We start from the raw sequence: 23996 nt of genomic DNA on the forward strand, positions 1-23996 counted from the left end.
CTCAGATGGAATTGCTGCATGCTGGGTACCTGCATCCTCTGTGAATGAGAATAGTTTTTTTTTTTTTTTTTTTTGAATGAGAATAGTCTTGCTGCTTTAGCAGAAACCAGACCTATGAGGTGTTTCTTTACGAGCTCCGGGGGATAGATAGCAGCTGCCGGAGCATCAGACCTGCTGGCAGACGGGTCACAGCGCGCTGTGTGTCTTTCCTTGTCCCAGCCAGGCATATGGGTTGTTAACTGGGTGTAGTGAGGAGTCCCTTCACATTCTGCAGAATCCTACCCAGCCTCTGTGCTGTCTAGCAGGGATCACTAGCAACCTTTAAGAAGCCCACTCATTCCTCTTCTGGGGAACTTGCCTTGCCTTTTGAGACTGTTGAGCTCCTGAGTGACCACTTGCATAGTTAGCCTTTATTTTCTGCTCTCATTCTGGTAAATGTCTGAGCCTGGCAGGACTCCAAGGTAGATTGTATGTTCCTGTGTCCATTCGTCCAGCAGAGGTTTTACAGTAGCAGACTGTGTGCTCTGGGGGCTCTGCTGGTTCGTGGCAGGGATCCGAACATAGCAGACACCTGACCTTGGAGGGGGGAGGCATACGGTGGGAATCAGAAGAGTAAAATATTAGAACTTGGTTGTGTGTTCTGGTCAGGGAGGTGGGCTGAGGGGCATGGGCAGTGCTCTCTGGAAGAATGGAGTTCTAAGCTGAGCTGTGGCCCAGAGGTCACGGAAGAGAGCCTCTGGGCAGAGAGCCTTGAGGCCGAAAGGGGCTGGGTATGTGGGAAGGGGCTGAAGTCTAGGAAGCCGGGACCCTGGCTCATGGCTGAGGCCAAGGGGGCCAGTCTTGACCTGCTGTGAGGGCCAGACCTCTGCTTAACGGTTTTGACTCTGGACAGTTATTTGATGTTTTGCCCTGTCTTTACCAGCTCTTTGAGCCATGTTTGGAGAGTGGCTGGGATGGAGGGAAAGAGTGGCTTCAGCATGGGGCTGTGGTCCATGTGTGTCCTTGCCTCCTTCCTTCCTTGGGCCGTTTTGAGCACATGTTGCATACCAGGTGCAGTAATAGGCACATGGGGGCGGTCACAGATGAGATGGACACAGTCCTGACCTGATACGTAATAATCTGGGGACTTACACATCCTCAGGGTTTTTCTGTACTGTTCGATTCCTCCAACAGAGCATGGGCTGGATGTCATCATGCCTGTCGTTGTACAGATGAGAGAACCAAAACTCAGAAAGATGAACAAACTTCCCCGAAGTCATATAACTGTGAATGTGGGGTAGAACCTACATTTGAATCCTGATTTGGTTCAACTCTGGGGCCCGGTGCTGTGTCTGCTGCCCTGGGAACTCACACCGGTTGGGGGTGCAGCTGTAGAGATGTAGAGCACGTGTGCAGAAGGGGAGACGGGGACTGTAAGGAGGCCTGGGAAGTCTTGCCCAGCACGAGGATGCCGTGGCCAGAGGAGGGAAGGACTTGTAACCACTGCACGCAGCTTGAGCAGAGGCCCAGGGGTAGGAAAGTACAGGAAGTATTGGAGAAATAGCTCCTAGGTGAGTGTGCACCTGCAGGGCAGTGTGAGCCAGGGGTGGAGGGGAGCAGAGATGAGCCTGGGAAGGAAGGTGGGGAGTCCTCGGCCTCTGGTCACACTGGAAGGGATAGATTGTTGTGGGGTTAGGCCGGATGGGGGGGACAGGAGTGCCTTTACTTAACCCTGTAGGATAAAAGTGGCACTCACATCTTCCTGTTTGTTAACTGTGCTCTGAAGATGTTCCCGGGGCTTAGTTCCATGGTAGGACAGCAAATGTACTTCTCAAGTGGCCACTCGGATTGTACAGAGTGGTGTTCTGTTAGCCGTGTCACTCAGGGATGTAAAGCCTCCGCAGAGAGTGTTTGATTAGCAGTGTCAGCTTGGGGTGCCTGCGGGGCCCGTGGTGCAGGAAGGCCAGGAGTCTGCCTCTGTGTAGGTTTCTCTAAACATCGAAACTGGAAATTGGAATCATTTTTGTTTGATTCCCTTTTCCCTCCCTGGCAATTGTGCCCACTTGCCACTGAGCCCTCTGGAGGTGGTGGCACATAATGATGCTCAGGTCCGCACGAGGGGGCGGGTATCCCTGAGTCTAGTCCTGGGGCCAGAGTTGCTAGGGGAATTTTCAGAAAGGCTGATGGAGAAGCAAATGGTCTTGTTTTGTTGTCAGTGTGGGTGTCGTTTCACATCTCACAAGGACTCTTTTTTTTTTTTTTTTAAGACTTTATTTGAGGGCAGCCCAGGTGGCTCAGCGGTTTAGCACCGCCTTCCGCCCAGGGCGTGATCCGGGAGACCCGGGATCAAGTCCCACGTCAGGCTCCCTGCATGGAGCCTGCTTCTCCCTCTGCCTGTATATCTGCTTCTCTCTCTGTGTGTGTGTGTGTCTCTCATTAATAAATAAATAAATTATTAAAAAAAAAAAAAGACTTTATTTGAGAGAAAGAGAGAGGGAGAGCATGAGCTGGGGGAAGAGCAGAGGGAGAGAGAGAGGCAAGCTCCCCACTGAGTAGGAGCCTGCTGTGGGGCTTCATCCCAGGACCCCCAGATCAGAGCCGAAGGCAGATGCTTAACCAACTGAGCATCCCAAGTGCCCCACAAGGATTCTTTACCTGTGGATAGAATTCGGGGGATCCATGAATTTATAGGGGGGAAAAAAGGAACCTTTATTTTCACTAACCTTAACTGGAATTTAATGTTACTCAGTTTGAATGTAGGCAACAAGGCACAGTCATCTTAGCATATATGTGTGACTCAGTCACCAGCGAAAAGCACAGCTGTTTGCATATCACCTTACAGTTGTGGCGATATCTAAAAAAGTAGTTGACGCTTGTCACAATATAAAAGCTGTCATAGTTATGAGACCCACAGCCAGCTATTGTTTCATGCTGTAATAAAGACGGGCTTTTGGGGGCGCCTGGGTGGCTCAGTTGGTTTGGCGTCGACTCTTGATTTCGGCTCAAGTTGTGATCTCAGGATCCTGGGTTTGAACCCGTCGTGAGGCTCCGTACTCAGTATGTCATCTGTTTTGGGCTCTCCCTCGCCCACTGTCCTACCCTCTCCTTGCCTCCCCCACATAAATAAATCTTTAAAGGAAGAAAGGTGGGCTTTTAGTACTCTTTCACCATTATAAATATTTTGAGAAATGTATTTAAATAGAATTGATTTCCTTTATAATCCTAAGTGTTTCGTTTGAAGCATCATTCTTAGAAAGGGACTGGGGACCTCCCTGGTCTACTGGGGAGGGGTCCATGGTCCCCAAATGGTCAAGAGCTCCTGTTAGGAATTGGGGAGCCTTTCTAAATACTTGAAATGTTAAATCATTAATTGTTATTACTTTTTTGTGAGTAACAGAATAATTATTATTACTAGTATCGTGAATAACAGAAGGATTCCTTACCCTTGAGAGAAATGCGCTGAGATATTTAGAGATGAGGAAGAAAGGAATGAATGAACAACAAAACCCCTTGAGGTCAGGGGGTACTGGGAAGTAGCTCTACTTGGGAGGGTTCCTGCAAAGACTTTGAAGGTGCATTCCTTCTGGGGAAGCTTGAAAGGCACCAAGGGGAGGCCAATGTGACAGGAGCCCTCACGGAGTCTCTGCATTCTTGGATCTCAGTGGAGCCAGGAAGCTCCCTGGTCCTCCTCTTGAGACTGTGAGCTCATTTCTATCTGTTCTATCAGCTCAACCTTCTTTTAATCAGCCCTGGGCACTGATGGGTGCACCCATCCTGCCCATCCCATCACCCCTCCCTCTGCATTCTTTAGTCCTGTGCAGAGCACCTGGTTAGAGCCCAGTGTTTGTCAGAGAGAGGACCAGGCTGTCCTTATTTCAACTTCCCTTCTTAAAGTTTTAGCTTTTTGAGAGGCTTTTGAAAACTATGGACACTCTTCCCCTGGAAAATGCAGAGTCGTACCTCTGAAATTTGCATACATATTGGGGTGTGCTTCCTGAAAGCCCATTGGTGAGCCCAAGTCAAGGACCTTTGCCCAGAAGGCCACATCCCAAAAGGCATGGCCAGCATGTGGTATGCTCATGTGTGCCAGGCATGCACCAAGTGCTTCATTTCTTCTTGGCCTCCCTGAGAGGGAGGTTCTGTTATTACTTCATTATCTGGAGGAGGAAACTGAGGCTTTTTGGGTGTAGGGGTTCAGTAATTCATTCAGGGTCCCTCATTAGGGTATGCCTGAGTCCCCGGATCCCAACTTAGGCAGTTTGAAACTAGGTTGGAAGGTTCCTAAGTGGAGGGTTACTCATTCTCCCCAAATCCCCACATCTTCCTTGTCCTCACTTACTGTCTGTCCCCCCACTCCCCCAGCTTCCCCAGGTGGGAGGCTCTTATGTGTTAACCCAGTTCTCTGTCCTGACCAGTGTTGCCCATTGATCTCCGAGGATGGGAGTCCTGAGGGTGAGGCAGTGTCAGCCAGCCTCAGGGTGCAGAGGGGTCACAAGTGGCTCTCCAGGTCTCCTGCCAACTTTCTCACGCCCGTCTCCTCTTCTCATCCTTCCATTTCCTACTTTATCGGTGTTTGAATGACCTCAGGGGGGATTCCAGCAGGCTCCTGTGTATTGTGCTTGGGGCTGCCACATGCATGTGTGCGCCCCAAATGAACTGGCCTTTTTTTCCCCTGGGCTCCCACAGGCAAAGCTGGTCCGGTACATTTGCAAACAGCAGCAGTGCAAGCTGAGTGTGGCTCCTGGCGAGAGGACCCCAGAGCTCAACAGCTACCCCCGTTTCAGTGACTGGCTGTGTACCTTCAGTGTGAGGCCAGCAGTGGTGCAGGTAAGCAGGGTGTGGGAACTGGGGGCAGGGGGGGGACTTGGGAGGATGCCACAGTGGGAGGAACCATAGTACCTGTGGCTCTAGCATGTGTCCTGGGTGTTGCTGCTTTATGAGGTAGACAGCCTGACCACACTGATGGTTCACTGACTCACCACCATAAGTAGAGCCAGCCAGCATTTCTGGAAGCATTGGCTGTATGACAGACACCATGCTAAACACTTTGTCTAGATAATCTCACTTAATTCTCACAAAACTCTGTGAAGGAATACTGTCATTATTGCTGTTTCACACTTGAGGAAATTAAAGCACAGAGTGGTTGGTTACATGCCTTGTTTGAAGTCCTACAGCTAGCAAGGGATCACTTTGGGATTCAGAAACAAGAGTCTGAGTTTAGTTTTCTCTTGTATCTGTTGTATTATCTTCCCTCCTTGATTCCCTCTTCCCATCCAGCCAGCCTACCCACCCACCCACCCACCCACCAACTAAACAGCCAATGAGCTTGGAGAGTGTACTCTGTGCCAGGTGTCAGGGACACAGGACAGCTCTCTTGAGGAGTCAGTAAATCAGTCTATAGCAGGTGGAGTTCACCGTCAGATCTCTTAAATCCCTTCAATTCTAAAATTAAAAAGTTGACGGTTGCTGTTGTTTAAAAGCAGTATGAATTGATTATTTATAGACACTTTGGAAAACAGAAGAGGAAAAAAATCACATATATATTCCCACCTTTCAGCAAAAGTCTGTGATCATTAAGATTTTGATATTTCCTTCTAGTTTTCCCCCCTAGTACTTAAGTCTTTTCGAAATTTCTAATGGGTCAGACCCACCGTGCTGTAAGGTAGTTACAAGCCAATGTGGCTATGATGTACTTGCAACGTGGCAAATCCACATGAGATGTGCTGTAATTTCAAAGATAGAAATCCAAAGATGTGCTGAATTCTGAAGACTTTGTATAGAAAAAAATAAAATATTAATAACTTTTCATATTTGGTATACATTGAGATGACACTTTGGGGTATATTAAGGTAAATACAATGTCATTAAAATTAATTTCATGTGTACTTGTTAAAATGTTGTGACTCAAAAATTTGAGTATATGGCTTGTATTATATTCTTCTTGGGCAACACTGGTTTAAACCATCCTGAATAGGGACATCTGGGTGGCTCAGTGATTGAGTGTCTGCCTTTAGCTCAGGGTGTGATCCCAGGGTTCTGGGGTCGAGTCCCGTATCGGGCTCCTCGCAGAGAGCCTGCTTCTCCCTCTGCCTGTGTCTCTGCCTTTCTCTTTCTCTGTGCTTCTCATGAATAAATAAATAAAATCTTAAAAAAACAACAACATACTAGCCATCCTGAATAAACAGTTTTGTTCTTATCATTTGCTATGCTAGCCAGCATGTTTTCTTCATACTTTCACACATAACCCCCCTCCCTTTTTAAAGTAGCTGTATAATGTTTGATTGTGTGCATGGGATGTGGTTTATCAGGCAGAGGCTCATCTCAGTCCTTGGGTATTCTATCTAATGCAGTAGTTAATATGATTTATGCAGCTATTTGTATATTTAGGAATTTTTCCTGGGAGAGATTTCCTGGACAGGAAGTGACATAAACTTAGAAGGTCTTGTCATGAGGTGAGTGGAGCAGGTGGGGGTGAACGGGGAACCCACAGGGTGCTGTCAACACATCACATGTGCCTGGCCTGGCCTAGCCCTGGCGGCCCTCATATTTGTGGTGCACGCCAGTGGTTATAAAGCTGGCAGGAAGGAGCTTGTCTGTGTGAAGGCTGAGGGAAACTGCCCTGTGAGATGGTGTTTCCTAGGGCATTGTTAACACTTACACATGCACACATGTATAAGGAGCCATGTCTCTCCACCCACCCACCTGTCTTTTTTTTTTTTTTTTTAAGATTTTATTTATTTATTCATGAGAGACAGAGAGAGAGAGGCAGAGACATAGGCAGAGGGAGAAGCAGGCTCCCTGTGGGGAGCCCAATGCAGGACTCGATCCTAGGACCCTGGCGTCACGACCTGAGCCAAGGGCAGACGCTCAACCGCTGAGCCACCCAGGCATCCCCCACCCACCTGTCTTAACAGCTTTCTGCCGTATAGGAAGGAGATCTCAACATATATATAATGGTTGTCCATGATATCATGTTTAAAATCATGGACTTGGGAGCTAGGAAGAGTTGAATCCTGCCCCCCCACCCCACCCCCGCTAACCCCAACCTTTACTCCTCCTCTCCCCCAGTCTCAGAGGTGAAAAGCAATTTCCCTTCACACCTGCATCTGTAGCTTGCAGTGAAGGGTGCCCCACAGAGGCAATGACTTGCCCAGCATCTCCCCAGCAGCATCCCTCCTTGACAGAGGACCACCACACATTCAAGAGGCCAAAGGGCTCTGTGATAGTCTGGAGCTGGTAATAGGGACACCCTTGGGTTCTGACCCAGGCCTTCTGTACTCCAAACTGTGCCTTCTAACTTCCATTCTAGGGCCTGAGCCGTCTCCATCAGTTGGTTTAGCTTCTCCAGGCATTCTCCTTAGATCTGCAGAGATCTGCCAGTGTGCCAGGCACCCAGTTCCACCTATATCTGCCTGTGAGACAGGAGCCAGATGTGCCCGTTGCAGAAGCTGGAGCCATGGAGACTGGCTGCAGGGGGCAGCTGGGACCGGGGTCTCCCAGCCAGACCCGGAGGCATAGCAGATACTGAGTTAGGTGATGTTTGAGTCATGAGGTTGTGAGTGATGCCTCAGAGCTGGTGGTAAATGAGAGGGCAGGCTCATTTGTGTGGAAGGGTTAGGTAGGAGGAAGAGCCCAAGAGCCAGATATGGTTTGGGAACCAGGATGCTACATGGCCCGGGGGACTGGGGTCGAGACTGAGCAGAGAACTCTGTGGGAACGACGGGGTCAGGGTGAGAGAGCAAGAGCATCTCCAGCTGCCCGGGGACCGTGAGGCCGCTCAGAAACAACATGTTTCAGGCCGAACTCTTGCTCTTCTCCTTCTATTCACATAGACATGTTTTCTTCCCTCCTCTGCCCATCTCAGAGAACAGTAGCATCATCTGCCCAGTTGCTCAAGCTACAGCCCTGAGTCTTCCCTTGCCCTCCCTCACGTATGTGAACCCCGTGAGCTCTGCTCCCAGATCTGCAGACTTGTCTACCTCTCCCCATACCCACCCTCTTCCTCTCCCTGGAGTGCTTTCTCCTTGGCTCCTACTGGGGACATCACTATAGCATCAGGTCCATTGTCACCTCCTCTGAGCAGCCTTCTCTGATAACCTGATATATAGATCACTCATACCCTTTATTTTCTACCAGTGCATGTTGGCTGATTTTTCTCATTGACACCGACCACTTTCTGGAGTGTATCTAACTGTATGTCGTCTATCTGTTCTCTCCTGCTGGAATACATGCTCCACGACAACCCACTGAGTGTTGGGCTCAGTGTGACGATTGAGAGGGGAGGTAGGGTTGAATCTCATTCTTGTGGTGGATGTCCCAGGAGTCGAGGGTTTGGTTCTGAGTGAGTGGCACAGATTACTCTGACTTTTCATGCCCCACAAGAGAAGCCTTTTTAGAATCACAGCCCCATGATCTACCTTCCCAGCTCTAGGGCCTGAGCCGTCTACCCACAAGTCAGCTTCTGGGAGGAGCCCTGGGAAAGTTGGTACCCTCAGGAAGGCCGGCACAAGCCATTGCCCTGGGGAGTCCTTGGGCCTCTTTGGCACCCCTCTTGTGACCATACCAACACGCTTCACTCGTTAAAGGGTTGTGCTTCCAGGAGCTGGGCCAGCCCTTCACTGCGAGGCCTCTGTAGTCTGGGGCTGTACCATGACCCATGTGCCTCTTACACTGTGAAGCACTTGGGAAGGTCAAGTACTTAGAACCACAGTGGTGTTCACTGGGGTGGAGGAGAGAAAATTTGGGCAATTTCCTCACTTTTCATCCTCAGCCGCTGTTATTCCTGAGTGAGAGCCAGACCCACAGGGACTGCTGGAGGTTTGCACACAGGTAGCTTGAAATAACCGTCTGGGGAGTGCAAAGAAGGGAATGAAGGGAAGGCTGGAGGCAGTTTTCTGAATCAAGAGGCAATGGGAATCTGTTCAAGGCCTAAGAAGGGTGGCAGGGACAGAAGCTTCCTCACTGCCACCCCCACCCTGCCGCCCCCATCCCTGGTGCCAAAGGCCAGTCATGGGCATCCTTACCAGAAAGTTTGAGGAATGAGGCCTGAAAGGGTAGGGAGCATGAGAAGGGTGGGCCAGGCTACCTGAGAGGAGCTGGGGAGCAGACCAACAGCTTTCTGCATGGGTTTTAAGGATCACAAGGAACCATTGGCTGGGTATCACAGTATGTCTTCCCTAAAGTCTCCAGACCCCTTTTCTCAAGATTATTCTGTTTCTTCCCTTCAAATCTCAGGTTGGTTCTTAGGCTCAGGCCAGAGCATGCTGAAGGTTGGAAAGGAGGGCAGTTTCCATTAGTAACCCCAGCCCCTGCTGATTGGGGAGGGGGCAGCCTCCACTCAGCTCTGCTCCTGGAATCTCTCTTTATTACCTGTATGAGGGCATAGTGATGGGGGCCCGGAGTTAGAGCAGCTCCCTGGCGTAGGCCTCAAGATTGGTCCCAGGGTATGGGTCTGATTTTACACTCAGATGGTTGTTTGGACTCTGACACCTACTCTACCCTGTTTTTGGCCCTGATGGGTCTTGTGTGCTTGTAGCCGGAATTGGTTCTAAAACTTCCACCCATCAAAGATAGGTGCAAATCTTAGAAACCGAAGGTCTAAACAGCATAAAAACCCATGCTTTTCCAAAATTGACGTCAGAGATAGAACCCTTTAGCTTCTGAATGGCATCTGAACATGGCTAATTTTCTTAAAAAATGTTTTATTTTGGAAGAGTTTTAGATTTATGGGAAAACTGCAGTGGTTCCTGTATGGTCCTCACCCAGATTCCCCCATCATTAACATCATACATTACTGTTGTACATTTGTCAAAACAGAAAACGTTGGTATGTTACTGTTAACTAAATTCCAGACTCTTTTTGGATTTCACCAGTTTTTCCATTAGTGTCTTCTTTTCAGTTCTAGGAGCCAATCCAGGATGGCACATTGTTCTTATTTACATACAAATTTGTTTCTTTTTTTATTTTTATTTTTTATAGTTGCTAAAATGGGCTCATACAGTATTTTCTGTCTTAATCTCGTCTCTGTGTTAGTCATACAAATGCATCTCATTCCTCTTTAACAGTAGACTAGTTAAAAGTAGGATTTCTGCAAGCCAGCTTAGCAATGACTGTCTGAAGGGTACCCATCTGTGCACATAGAGGCACACACAGAAGGCTTCATCCTGTGCCTAGAAGAGTCCATGTGCACAGCTGCACAGCACCTGGCCTGTGGGAAGCCCTTGGCAAATATTTGCTGGGTGAAAAGGTGACCAAGGAATGAATGAAAGTCCTCATGGGATGGAGGCTGCTGAGCAGCACCACTCCCGCCACGTGAGGCTGGATCTCAGGACCCTGGGATCATAACCTGAGCCACCCAGACGCCCTAAGATAGAGAGTTTATTTTTTTATTTTTATTTTAAAAAATATTTTATTTATGGGATCCCTGGTTGGCGCAGTGGTTTGGTGCCTGCCTTTGGCCCAGGGCGCGATCCTGGAGACCCGGGATCGAATCCCACGTCGGGCTCCCGGTGCATGGAGCCTGTTTCTCCCTCTGCCTGTGTCTCTGCCTCTCTCTCTCTCACTGTGTGCCTATCATAAATAAATTAAAAAAAAAAAAATTAAAAAAAATATTTTATTTATTTATTCATGAGAGACATACAGAGAGAGGCAGAGACACAGGCAGAGGGAGAAAAGGCTCCCTGGGGGGAGCCCAATGTGGAACTCGATCCTGGAACTCCGGGATCACGCCCTGAGCCAAAAGCAGATGCTCAATCGCCGAGCCACCCGGGAGTCCCAGATGGAGAGTTTAAAACATGGTCTTTTTTTTTTTTTTTTTTTAAGATTTATTTATTTATTTATTCATGAGAGAGAGAGAGAGCGAGCGAGCCAGAGACACAGGCAGAGGGAGAAACAGGCTCCACGCAGGGAGCCCGATGTGAAACTCAATCCTGAGTCTCCAGGATCACACCCTGGGCTGAAGGTGGCACTAAACCGCTGAGCCACCCTGGCTGCCCCAAGACATGGTCTTATCTGTGTATCTTTTTTTTTATTTGGTTGGTTTTTTGGAGAACAGATCTGAACCATGAAGTCTGGCAATTTCCTTTGCCTGAGCTGTCACTGCTGACAGTGGCTCAGGACTGCAAAGCCATTCCCTGAGGCCTCTGGGCATGGCCTTCCAGTGCTGGGAGTTGTCCTTTGGGCCTCTCAGTTCTCTGCTTATCTTGACCCTTCTGGGAAATAGTGCCCTTCTGCTTGATGAAGAGAAGGGATGCATGTGGAAGTGGCCACAGGGTGGTAGTGACACTTCCTGGTTTCTGGTGTGGATGAAGGGACTCTGCTCTCTTTCTTCCCTTCCGAGTCCAATCTCAGCCCTCTGCAGCTCCAGAGCCTGCTGTGGGTGCTTTGGACTTAAATGACCTTTAATTCTAGCTTCTTTGGAGACAGACAGCCTGGGAGACATCTTCATATGTTTACTCAACCATCAGATCTTTGTCTAGAGCGACCCTATCCAATAGAACTTTCGGTGACGATAGCAGCATTCTGTACTGCCCTGCCCAGCATGGTAGCCATCAACCACATATGACCACGGAGCACTTGAAACAGGATTAGTGTGACTGATAAACCAAAATTTGAATTTTGTTTTATGAATTTTTTTTTTTAAGATTTTATTTATTCATGAGGGAGAGAGAGAGGCAGAGACACAGGCAGAGGGAGAAGCAGGCTCCATGCACCGGGAGCCCGACGTGGGATTCGATCCTGGGTCTCCAGGATCGTGCCCTGGGCCAAAGGCAGGCGCTAAACCGCTGCGCCACCCAGGGATCCCTGTTTTATGAATTTTAACGTAGAGACACATGGCCCTGGCTGTATTGGACAGGGCAGGTCTGGAGCCTGCCCTGGCGGGACTTTGTGCTCACAACTGAGATGCTAGAGACACTCCCCCACCCCAGGAGCTCATAGGCTGTGGTGAGACTTGCTGAGAGCCGACACCAAATACCCTGACAAAAGGCAGCCTGGGATTCATGGGAGCAAGCAGGCAAACCCACCCTGGGAGTCGGAGAAGGACCAGCACCAGGGAGAGCTTCCCTCAGAGCTGGGAGCTAGGCTGGCAGGAAGGACAAGAGGGCGGAAACCGTACCAGCAGAGACCCTGAGGTCTGAGAGAGCTGCTTGGGACTCAAAGGAAGTGCTCGCAAAGGGCTTGGCCTGGGAGGAGACCAGTGAGCAAAGGGTCAGTTCATGGAAATCTTTGCATGGAGGGATTTATCTGGAGATCAATGCCGTGCATGTGTACTGGAGGGGGAGAGAGAACATTAGAATTGTTTTAGGGAAACTAAAACCCCTGCTGGTGAGACGCTGGGTTCATCATGAGGACAGTGAAAGGTGAGAAGGTGCTGGTGTGGGAACGGGGGGGGGGGGGGGGGGGTGCCGCGTGGAGGAGGGGCCCTCAGGCCTAGCACTGAGCTTGAGCCTGGGTTCAGAGGCAGGGTGCCTTTCCCCTCCCTCTCCAGACACATAGAGTCACACACTGTGACTCTCTCCTCCACCCTCACCCCTTGAAGCTTCCACAGGTTAAAAATCACAGCTTCATCTTGTGGCTGCAGCTGGGGGGAAATGATTTCAGAGCCTGCTGGCATGGAGCCATTTTTTTTCCTTTGGGCAATTTCCCTGTTGGAAGTTGTTAGAGGAAGTGGCGAGCACTGACTGGGATCAGTCCCAGCCGTGAGAGTGAGAGGTGGGTACTGCAGAGGCCGAGATTCCAGGGCCCAAGCAACAGGCCACAGGCTCCCCTGAGTGAGCTCTTGCTGGTGGTGTTTTGTCAACTGAAGATGCAGGCGAATCCGGTAAGGGGGTTTTGTTAAGGCTCTGACTGGGCAAGTTTCTCTTTACAGCCTTTCCTCTACTCCCCTCGAATTCTCATGTTGAAAATCAGGCCTTCTCTTGGGGATGGGGAAGAAAACTACCTGAAGTCTGCCACCATCTTGGTTTCCCACTGGCTGGGAGTGGCCGTAGCTCTGTATGGGCCCTGGCGAGCGGGCTGGATGAAGCAGGAGGCTGTGAAAAAGTAAACTGCAAAAGCGAGTCGGTATTTGGCTCCTGGGTTCAGCTTTAAGGCACATGAATCCTGCTACCCTTCTGCTGAGCCTCTCCTCCTGCCCATCTTCCCGTCACCCCCACCCACTCCCCAGAGCCAGAGGCTCCACGGTTCAACAGCCTTGCTCTTGGCAGCTGGGAGCCACCTCCAAATGCAGCTCACACTCTCCCGAGACTGCGTGGAGGGATCGGCACCAGCGTGTTGGCTCCAGCAGCCCAAGGCTGCTTTGCTACTGACAATTTGAGGTGTCAGTACCAGCCCAGCAGGATGGGGCGGTGGAGGCCTGGACGGGGGGCCAGCGTGCCCATGTCACCCAACCAGTCAGGAGAAGGGCTGGAAGTGGGGTGGCATGGAAGGAAGGTGGCGCTTTTGTGTTTATATTGTCCTCTTTAATCCTTATACCCAGGGTAGAGGGAGGCGGGGACACCTTGGTTCCCATTTTATTGCTGAGCAAACTGAGGTTTAGAGAAGTTGAGTGACAGGTCAGTGTCACACAGTGAGCCTGTTAGCTGGGTCAGGATTCAAAGTCAGGTCTCTGTGATTGCAAACCCAGAGTTCCTTCCTTGACTTGGTTTCTTATTTAGAAGAGCCCAGCCTGGGGTTACCTCTTGCAACTGTATGATTGAACTGATCTCTTTCTCTCTCCCTTCCTCCCTCCCTCTGTCCTTTGTCCTTTTCTTCCTTTCCTCCTCCGTCTTTCCTTAATATACATTCATTCTACATACATTGATCACTTATCCGGATTAATTGGGGGGGGAGGGCAGCCCCGGTGGCGCAGCGGTTTAGCTCCGCCTGCAGCCCAGGACATGATCCTGGAGACCCTGGATCGAGACCCACGTTGGGCTCCCTGCATGGAGCCTGCTTCTCCCTCTGCCTGTGTCTCTGCCTCTCTTTCTCTGTCTCTATGAATAAATAAATAAAATCTTAAAAAAAAAAATTATGGTGGGGGATAACTGATGAACAAAATACAGTCTTCTTGGGGGGCTTGCAGGGTGGTGGGATGTACAGATCTACAGATAACAGCTGAGGAAGCAGATGGGGCCCTAGGAGAGGAAGGGCTGAGATGGGGCACCATACAGAGCCGAGGGCCTTCCTGTGTTGTCTCCTGCCCTCCCAGTCAGGCTCTCATTCAGTGTAGTTAGTTCCTGTTGTATGCCAGGTCCTGTTCCAGGTGGCACGCATGGGTTCCTGTCCTAATCGAACTTGCATACCTCCCTCTCTCCAATTGATGAAGTGATTTATTTTCTAATTCTGAGCCAAAAGGCCCTCTTTGAAGCTTTGAGTGTGAGGTTGCCCCTGGTTTCTAGAAATCGGAAAAAATCAGAGCATGATGGTCCTGGTCGCCCCTTCTACTGGTTGGCATTTATGAATGGTGAGTCCATCTCCTCAATTCTTTGGATTTCTGGGCTGCTGCCGTGTCCAGTGAAAACTGGCCAGACTGGAAGAGCCATGCAGGCAGGAATCGGGCTATTTTGTTCGAGACTCTGTCCCTGCCACCTGGCACATTGAAGTGTCCTCGTTGAATGAACAAATTAAGATCAGATCACCCAGAGCTCTGGTCTCTTGGGCTGAGGGGTCTCAGGAACTTTCTCATCTAGGCTCGTGAAGGTTGAATTACAGGGGCCGCTGCAGGGAGGTATTTGGGGGCTGCTGAGGTCGGGATTCCTGAGCTGCCTCTGCTCTGTTTGGTGAGGGGCTGGACTTGGGTCAACTGTGTGCCTGTAGTCCTGCTGTGGGATGACTCTGGCTTAGGGTGTGCTGGAGCCACCTCTGGGGCCATCCAGCTCCTGGGCTGCCAGTTTGTGTTCTTCCATCCTCCGGGACTGGCCTCAAAGGCAAGATTGCTCTAAGACACACCTCACCAGCCAGATATCATTGGGGAATTCTTGTGTCCACACCACAGTGTTTTAATTATTGCAGACAAAACCTCTTCTCTTATTACCCTTCTTTTCAAGACAATCAACATAGACGTTTTGGTGACTTGGTTCTCATCCATATGCTTTGGGGCAAGGAGCAAGATTGGAAATAGCTCAGAACCTGGTTTTGGGAGGCAGACAGAAATTGGATTTTGCCACTTGCTAATGGACAAGTCCCTTCCCTCTCAGCCTGTTTATTCTGTTGTACGTTCTCTAGGTAGAAACTGAGGAGTCACTTCTCATTCCTTTTGCATCCTTAACCTCCACATTTGATTGACTAGCAAAGCCTCCTGGCTCTATTTCCAAATAAATCCCAAATCCACCTATGTCTCTTTTTCAGTACTGCCCTTTCCCCAGGCCTAGCTACTGCACGGACTTGCGCAGTAGCACCTATCATCACTCTGTCTATTCTTGCCCTCTCCTTCATTTCATTTTTCAGCCAAGTATGATTTTTCTGATACCCCAGATCTGATCATTTCACTTTTCTGAGTACAGTCCTTCATTTAATGTCTTGCACTCAGCATAAGATCTAAGCCCCTTCACCATTATCTGCAAGGCCCTGAAGTATTTGGCATCTGCCTCCTTCTTCCACACCATCTCCTACCCCTCCGCACTTCGCCTTGTGCCAGAATACGTCAGGTTTCCTGTCATAGCCCAGGGACTTTGTATGTTCTGTTTCCTCTGCCTGGAAATTTCTATACTCACATGGCTAGGATCTTTAGAAGTCTGTTCTTCAGAGAGGCCACCCTGTCTAAAATGAGATGCCCCCCGTATCTCAACATGCTCTTTCCTTTTTAGCATTTATTCACAAATTTCAAGTACATATTTTATTTTATTTTTTAAATTATGTTTCCCAATTACTCAGCTATTAGGAATGACAAATACCCACCATTTGCTTCAACGTGGATGGAACTGGAGAGTATTATGCTGAGTGAAGTAAGTCAGTCGGAGAAGGACAAACATTATATGTTCTCATTCATAATAGTGAAAGGGAATATAAGGGAAGGGAGAAGAAATGTGTGGGAAATATCAGAAAGGGAGACAGAACGTAAAGACTGCTAACTCTGGGAAACGAACTAGGGGTGGTAGAAGGGGAGGAGGGTGGGGGGTGGGAGTGAATGGGTGACGGGCACTGGGGGTTATTCTGTATGTTGGTAAATTGAACACCAATAAAAAATAAATTAAAAAAAATAAATTATGTTTCCCTAATAGATATAAGCTTGCTAGAGGCTAGAAAAAGATTACATATTTTGTTTGCTGTCATATTCCTAGCGTGGAATAAAGTGTCTGGCACACAGTCAGTATTCAGTAGCTGTCTATTGATGAGATGGTTGAAAGGGAGGGATAAATAGATGGAGGCATTAATGGTACCAGGGCACATAGTAAGTACATACTAAGTACAAGCGATTATATTCTCCTACTAATTGGAATTTTGCTATAGCAAGTTCCAATACTGACTGGTATAAACTAAAGACTTGTCAGCTGAAGTAATACAAGTCTGAGGAAGTCTGGACACAGAAGTTCAGATGATGCAGTTAGCGTATACTACTCAGCCAGGCCCACTTCACATGGCAGGCCCCAGGCACCAGCTGCTAAGCCTCACTTTCTTCATGCATAACTGGTAGTGCTTGCCTGGGAGAACTTCTTCCCAAGAATGATAGCTGAAAAATCCCAGGGAAGGCTCTGAATGGCCTGCCTTTGGTCATATGTTATACCAGAACCAATCACAGGGCTAGGAAGATGAGAAACTCCAGTTAGCCCACACTGGCTCATGGTTCAGCCCATTAATAGCATGGTGGAGAGTGTGGGGTCTGAAGGCTCAGTGCCACCTGCACTCGGGGAAATGGGTTCCTGGAGGAAAGACAGTCCGGGTGGCAGAAGAGGTGTGCATAAACACCGTCATCCCCAGATGGCAAGAGCAGTGGTCTCCACCCTCAGCAGGGCCTCTCCATGGGGATGGGTCACCTGGCTTTCCCCCGTGGGTCTCAGGGGTGACCACTGTGTCCCATTTCCATCATTGAGCAGAGCTCCTGTGTCTGTGTGGGAGACAAAGGGCCTCAGGCTCGAGATACTGTATAAGGCCTGACCCTGGTGGGGCCAGCAGAGATCACATTTCTAGAATATAATTAGTGAACCCATCCCCTCATTTTTGTTTTTGATGACATTTCTCTTTTTCTTCACTGTGAAAGCACTAAGTATTTATTTCAGATTAGAAAATATAGCGAAGCAAAGTTAAGTAACCTGTAATCCTTCACAGAGGTAATCATTGCTTCTTGGCTTTTTGCTTTTCTTTTTTTAATATCCAGTAATTTACCTAGATGTTCATTTTCAAAATGTGAAAAGCATAGAAAGTAAAATAATAATTCTACATTTATTGATGATTTATCCCTTAATCTTACTACTCTCAGGAAATAGTATAAACATTTTGGTGCATTTCCTTCCAGTCAGCCTTCATTGTTGACTTTTCTTTCTCTTTCTTCTTTTTTAAATGAAGTTTATTAAGGAATTTATGCTATAATTCTTTTTTTAATTTAATTTTTATTTATTTATTCATGAGAGACACACACAGGGAGAGAGGCAGAGACATAGGCAGAGGGAGAAGCAGGCTTCATGCTGGAAGCCCAATATGGGACTCGATCTCCAAACCCCGAGATCACGCCCTGAGCCAAAGGCAGATGCTCAACTGCTGAGCCACCCAGGCATCCCTCTTCTTCTTCTTTTTTTTTTTTAAGTATTGTTTTATTTTTAAGTAATCCCTACATCCATCTTGGGGCTCAAACCCACAGCCTTGAGATATAGAGTCACATACTCCACTGACCGAGCCAGCCAGGCACCCCTGTGCTATAATTCTTTAGTGAGTGTTCCCAGTGTGCCTGGGGCTGAGCTATGAGCTGTACATGGAATGTCTCTCATTCAGTCCTCCCCAAAGCCTTATAACGTGATGTCTTAGTCTGCTATAACAAAATACTATAGACTGGGAGCTTATGAGCAACAGAAATGTATTTCTCACAGTTCTGGAGGCTGGGAAATCCAAGATCAGGGTGCCAGCAGATTCAGCATCTGGTGAGAACCCACTTCCTGGCTCATAGGCAGCTGTCTCTGCTATGTCTTCGCATAGTAGGAGGGGCCAGGCAGCTCTCTGGGGTCTCTTTTCTAGGGGCACTGTTCCTATCGTGAAGCTTCCACCCTTAATAATCCCCTCACCTCCCAAAAACCCTACTCTAGTATCAACACCCTGAGGATTAGGTTTTGAGGTGGGGGGTGGGGGCACAAATATTTAGTCTATAGCAGGAGGCAATGCTTTAATGCTCAATATGCATTTGAGCTAGAGAAACTGAAGGTGTCATTTATCTGAGGTCCCCTAGATGGTATGTGATGTGGCCAGGATCCATATCCAGGATATCTGGCTCCATAGCAGGCGTCACAAGATACACCCAAACCCAAATTTTCAGTTCTCTAAGAACCATGTGATACATTCCCTCTGTGACACCTGAACATTTTTCCTTTTTCACAGTTTTATTTCAAAATAGCATTTCATAAATCTAGTTACAAATATTCATTGCAGGCAAATTTGAAAAAAAAAAACAGCTCCAAAAAGAAAACAATGAGGTAGTTACAGCATGTGACTGTCCATCTCAGGGCCTTGAATTGAAGCCTACTTTAAAAACAAACAAAACAACAAACAAAATCCTCCCACAACTCCCAACAGCCACTGGCAGCCCCCCTTAACCTCTACTACATTTTTTTTCACGTGTATATGGTAAAGTTCTAAGAGCTTCGACAGCCGCACCTCATTTGTAATGGTTGTCTTATGTCCCATCTAGGGTATCGCCGTAGTTCACAGGACTCTTCCTGTGGTTGTCCAAACCACCCAGTCCCAAATGTGTGAGAGCTCCAGGAAAGTTGGGGATAGTTGGATTTCATGTGGGGGTGGGGGTTCCCCAGATGATTCACTGGGAGGAGGGAGACGATGGTGTTCCTTATTGACTCAGGTCAAACTTTCTGGAGGTGAGCAGTGAGGCAGAGAACACCTCTCTGTCTGTGGCCTGGTATCCCAGGTATCTTGGGTGTCTGGGTCCTTAGGCCCCTGCAGTGAGGCCCGCCAGAGCCGGAGTATCTTACAACTAGCACCTGCTCTAGGAGGTATGTGCTGACTCCCCAGCTCCCAGGCACAAACTATTTTTGGCTACAGTGACTGTTCACTACAGTCATGAAAACAGAAACTGCTCTCCCTGCCTTGTCCTTTTCTGAGACACTGCTCCCGGGGCTGGGGCTGCTGGGGACCCTGGGCTTGGGACCCCCACCATGCATTGCCTATGGAGCTGGGTGATGGCCAAGGCCGCACGGGGTTCGGGGACCCCACCACCCGTGGTCCTGCAAGAAACAGAAAGCCTGGACCAGCCCAGGCTGGAGGGTTGCAAGGTAGGTCCTGGGGTCCAGGATCAGGTGGCCCTTCTGTGAGTCCCCAGAATGGGAACATTTGGCTGGGCTCTGAGTTCTTGCATTGCTAACTGTCTATAGAATGTATCTGGAAAGATCTAGATTGTGATTTCCATTTCATTGTTTCATTCCCTGGCTTTCTTGTGGTAAAGTGGCTGGGGAACTGTTAGGATCTTACCGAAATGGATCTTCCCCATCCTTTTAGTGAATGACTGACTTTTGGCTTGTTCATGCTTTTGTTTTGAGCAGGATATATGCTTGCTTTGAGCCTGATCCTTCTGTAGGGAGCTTAAGAAATTGAACTTGTACAGGCTGCCCAGCCCTGCCTGTTGGTGCTTCTGGTCACCCAGGCCAGCGAGGCCACATGGTGTAGAGGCTGTGAGTGCTAGCTTTGGAGTTACGTGGATCAGAGTCCAATCCGGGCTCCGGTGCTCTGTGGCTGTGTCTCAAGTGAGTAACTTAATCTCTCTGAGCCTCAGTTTCCTTAGCTACCAAGCAGCTGTGCCCAGGCCACTTCACGAGCAGTGACAGTACCAGTAGTGGTTATTTTTATGACTAGCTTGTTTGTGGAAAGAGGAAGCATGCAGAGAAGCTGAGTAAGAATCAGTGCGCCTCAGCCCTAGGCAGGTCTTAGGCCGCATGGCAGGACTTAGGTGTTTGGGTGGGATTTGTTGATCTTATCAATAAAAAGAAAAATGGGCACTGTCAACAGTGGGCACGGGTAAGGGTGGACAAGAACATGGAGTTGAGATTTTCTGCCCACTTGTCTTTTAAGCCACCAAGACATAAGGGACTTGCTGGTCTCTGGGGAAGGCCATAAGCCTAGAAGTCCTTTGCTTCTGGATTCCGTAGGACTCTGGGCCCACTAGGCAAGCACCTGGCTTGGCATTCCAAGAAGTGCCTTGGAGGTGATTCTCTGGACAGATCTCAAGGTAGTTCTTACCCTTGGCTCGCTTCTTAGAGCAGCTCAGAGAATCTGGCAGGAGTGAAACCTTTACATCTGTGTGAGGAAAGCCCAGGATGAAAACCAGTGAGCTCTCCCAGGGACCCAGGATCAACAGTGCTGGACAGTGGTAGGGAAATCTGGGCCCTGGTCAGGGTGACCGAGGCATGTCCCCTCCTCTCTGTGATCCTTGGTTTTCTCCATAAAATGAGTCTTGGACTAAATTGTTTCTCAGGTCCCTTTTAAACTCTGCCCTTTGACCTTGGCAGAGGAAGGATTTATCTTCTTCTCAACCTCACGAATATCCATTAGCATCTTTCATGCCCTCAGACCTTGGCACCAGCAATGGCCTCCTTGGCTTGAGTCTTGGCCATCCACTTGGGCTTCTATACTTTGAGGCCATTGTTGCTGTGGGGCAGGAGTTGTTTACAGGGTTTCTGGAAAACTACAGAGATCTCCTAAAAGATCTTGGTCTCCTGGTTGGATGCCTGTGGGGTAGTGTGGAAACAATGCAGCCCCTGTTTTCAGGTGGAACGTCCTGGTTCTCAGGTCTCCGCCCTAGGCTCACTTTCTGTGGCCCAGTGTCTCCCCCACCCAGACAGATAGATAAACAACCCCAAAGGACAGACTGTATAACCGCATGTTAGCACGTGCCACTCTGGTAGAGGGGTCTGTGATTTGGCTCTTGGCCCCAGGATGGGGCCCACCAGGTTCCAAGGCTGGGGCCAGGCATGTGTCAGGACCCTAAGCAAAGCTGCTGTGGCCTGAGGGACTGTTCTCCAGTCTGGGTGCACTCTAGTGTGGTGGGCCTCACTGGTTGGACTCAGCTGCGCCCCCCCGCTGCCCCCAATCTGATAGGTATGGAGGGAGGTGCAAGTAGCAGACCAGTTGACCTGATGGGAATCCTCTTTTTAATTGTATGTTTGGATGGAAGCACTGGCCAGCAGTAAAGATGGCCCTAGGCATGGCCACACCCAGGAGCCCCTATTGGTTTCCATCCTTGCCTTTGCCCTCAGAAGAGCTGGGGTTTCCCATGAGGAGATCCATTTCAAACCAGACCCCACTCCCTGCACCCTGTGTGTGGGATTAACAGGCATCCCAGTTTGGGGCTCTTGCTTCCCAAGCAGTTACAGTTCCCCCCTCTCAGAGGTGTCCCTGTGGGTCCCTCGTACACCCACCCTCACCCTGGAGCCTCTTGTCACCCAGTTGCTGGCCTGGCTTACATCCCCATTGCCACCATGCTTGTCCTGCTGTCAGCTGCTGTGTCAACCAGGGTTGCCAGGGAGGGCCTGTGGCTCTAGGGCAGCTCTCCCTCCCTCCTCCTGCCCTACTTGTCCAGGAAGGGACTTTCCCATTTGGTAGTCACCCAAGGGTTAGTGTAGCTCTCTGGCTGCTGGCAAACCCTCCCCCTGTCCCACTCTGACCCCAATCTTATCTTTGAATGTTCTATTTTTTATTTGTTTTAGAGTATTTTACTGTGGAGTCTAGGGGACAGTAGCCGCCGCCCCCCGTCCAGCAAAGATCCTGGGTGTAGACAAGATCCTCCACCCCTGTAGAAGCCTACATGTCTCCTGTGTCCATTTGGGAAGTAGCGTGTATTTGAGGGGTGAGCACACAACCCCGAAGCTGGTGTGTGTGTGAGTAGGTGTGTTTCTCTTAAAGCTGGGTGTGTGTGGCTGTTTGCAAACAGCAGCCAGGAGGAGCAGTTTTGGCAATGTGTGTTGATGCTACAGAGGAAGGTGACAAAATGCAGGTACCCTAGATGGCAGGTGTGTGTGGGCCTCCGTTGAAGCCTCTCCTCTGTGTCCCCTTCTGCAGATTGTGTGCTGGTGCTGCTGGGTGGGGAAGAAGGCCTGTCAGCACAGAGGGAGGTGGAAAAGAAGGAGCAGTGAGGTACAGGCCACGAGGAGATGGAGCCCAGCATAGTTGATGTGTGTTTGTTGAGTAGCTGGGTGACCCCCTAGATCAGGGGTTGCCAAACTGCCTCCTGGGCCAAATCCAGAGCACCACTGTTTCTTGTACAGCCTTGTAAACTAAGAATGGTTTTCACATTTTGAGCCAACAGAAAAAAGACTATTCTATGACACATGAAAATTATAGGATAGTCATGTTTCAGTGTCTATACTTAAAGTTTTTTTTTTTTTTTTAATTTTTATTTATTTATTTATTCATGAGAGACAGAGAGAGGCAGAGACACAGGCAGAGGGAGAAGCAGGCTCCATGCAGGAAGCCCGATGCAGGACTTGATCCCGGGACTCCAGGACCATGCCCTAGGCGGAACGCAGGCGCTAAACCACTGAGCCACCCAGGGATCTCCCTATACTTGTGAAGTTTTATTGGAATGTGGTCTCACCCATTTATTGACATACTGTCCATGGCTGTTTGGGCACCTCTTATGGCAGGTTTGAGTAGTTCTGCCACAGACCATATACCTGCAAAGCTGAAGATTATTCGCCCTCTGTTCAGGAAAAGCCTGCCAGTCCCCGCCCTAAGTACCTCAGGGCTCATGGAGACAAAGGGCAGGCTTTCTAGGAAGGTGGGGCCAGCTCCTGGGGTGATGGTGGTGGCTGTGGTGACAGCACATGCCACCAGAAGCTGGAGATCTTGTCTGAGGTGGAGTCAGGAAGCACTGGTTTCCTCCAGAAGGCACAAAGAAAACAGAGAGCCTTGAAAGGGAATGTGGGGAGAAGCCCCTTGGGTGGGGGGGTGGCGCCTGCAGGTGCTTTTAACCCCTACAGCCACAGCTCGACCCAGCTTGGCATAAGGGATAGGGCATGGTGTGGAGCCAGGAAAACCAGACGTGACCTTATGATGCCCAGTAAACTCTACCTGAGCAGAAGAACTCACTTAATAAAGCAAAGAAGTGGGCACCAGCTCAGGCAGGGCCAGCTGGCTGAGAATAGGAAGAGGTAGCCTCAGATTGGTAAGCCTCAGCCTTACCAATCTGGCTGTGTGGTCTTGAGCAAGTTATCTACCCTCTCTGAACCTAACCTTACCGTGCATCTCAAGATGTTATGAGAATCATAAACACCTCTGTAGTTCATCCCACAGAGCACCTAGCACTGAGGAGATGCATAATAAATGCTCATTGCTTGCTCTTTCTTGACCTCCTCCTCCTCAGTTCCTCCTTTGACCTGCATTTCTCGACCCCCACACCTCACCCCACTGCTGCTCCATCTTTCTGAGGCTTTTAAGCCCAGACATACCAATGTATAGGCCAGAGACAGCCACTCCCTAAAGATTCCAGCCTGCCTCCCCACTCTTTGAGCCCACATCCTGTCTTATGGGAGGGAGGAGGGCAGGCACAGACCTTTCCTAGGACTTCTGTGAGCTTGGGCTAGGCTGGGGTTGAGTTGAAGAAGTGTGGGCCTCATGAGAAGACAGGCAGTGGTCAGCCCCAGGGCGCAGCCCTGCCCTGCTCTGCCCTGCCCTGGCCAGACCTGTCTTCTTTCTCAGACTCTCTGCCCTGGGCTACTTTAGCTGGATGTAAGGCCCTGCAGCCTGCCTTCTCTCATGGTCCCCACCCTGAGAAATTCTGATTTGATTGATCTGAGGTAGAGCTCGGGCATCAGGATCCTTTTTAAAAGCCCCCCAGCCAGGGTTAAGAACCACTGATCTAAATAAATCAGCCAAACACACTCATTTTA

The 23996-nt window shown here is 49.3% G+C and overlaps 1 protein-coding gene across 2 annotated transcripts in view; it reads left to right on the forward strand.

The window, feature by feature from the left end:
* The window catches only part of KSR1 (kinase suppressor of ras 1), a 155218-nt gene that overhangs the window by 79275 nt on the left and 51947 nt on the right, over positions 1–23996 (forward strand). For both annotated transcript variants that reach the window (XM_025476441.3, XM_025476443.3), the window contains exon 2: positions 4666–4806. In XM_025476441.3, coding sequence (XP_025332226.3) covers positions 4666–4806 — 141 coding nt within the window. The remainder of the gene's footprint in view (positions 1–4665; positions 4807–23996) is intronic.

Source organism: Canis lupus, chromosome 9 (genome assembly GCF_003254725.2).
Source record: "Canis lupus dingo isolate Sandy chromosome 9, ASM325472v2, whole genome shotgun sequence".
In the NCBI taxonomy this organism is placed as follows: domain Eukaryota; kingdom Metazoa; phylum Chordata; class Mammalia; order Carnivora; family Canidae; genus Canis; species Canis lupus.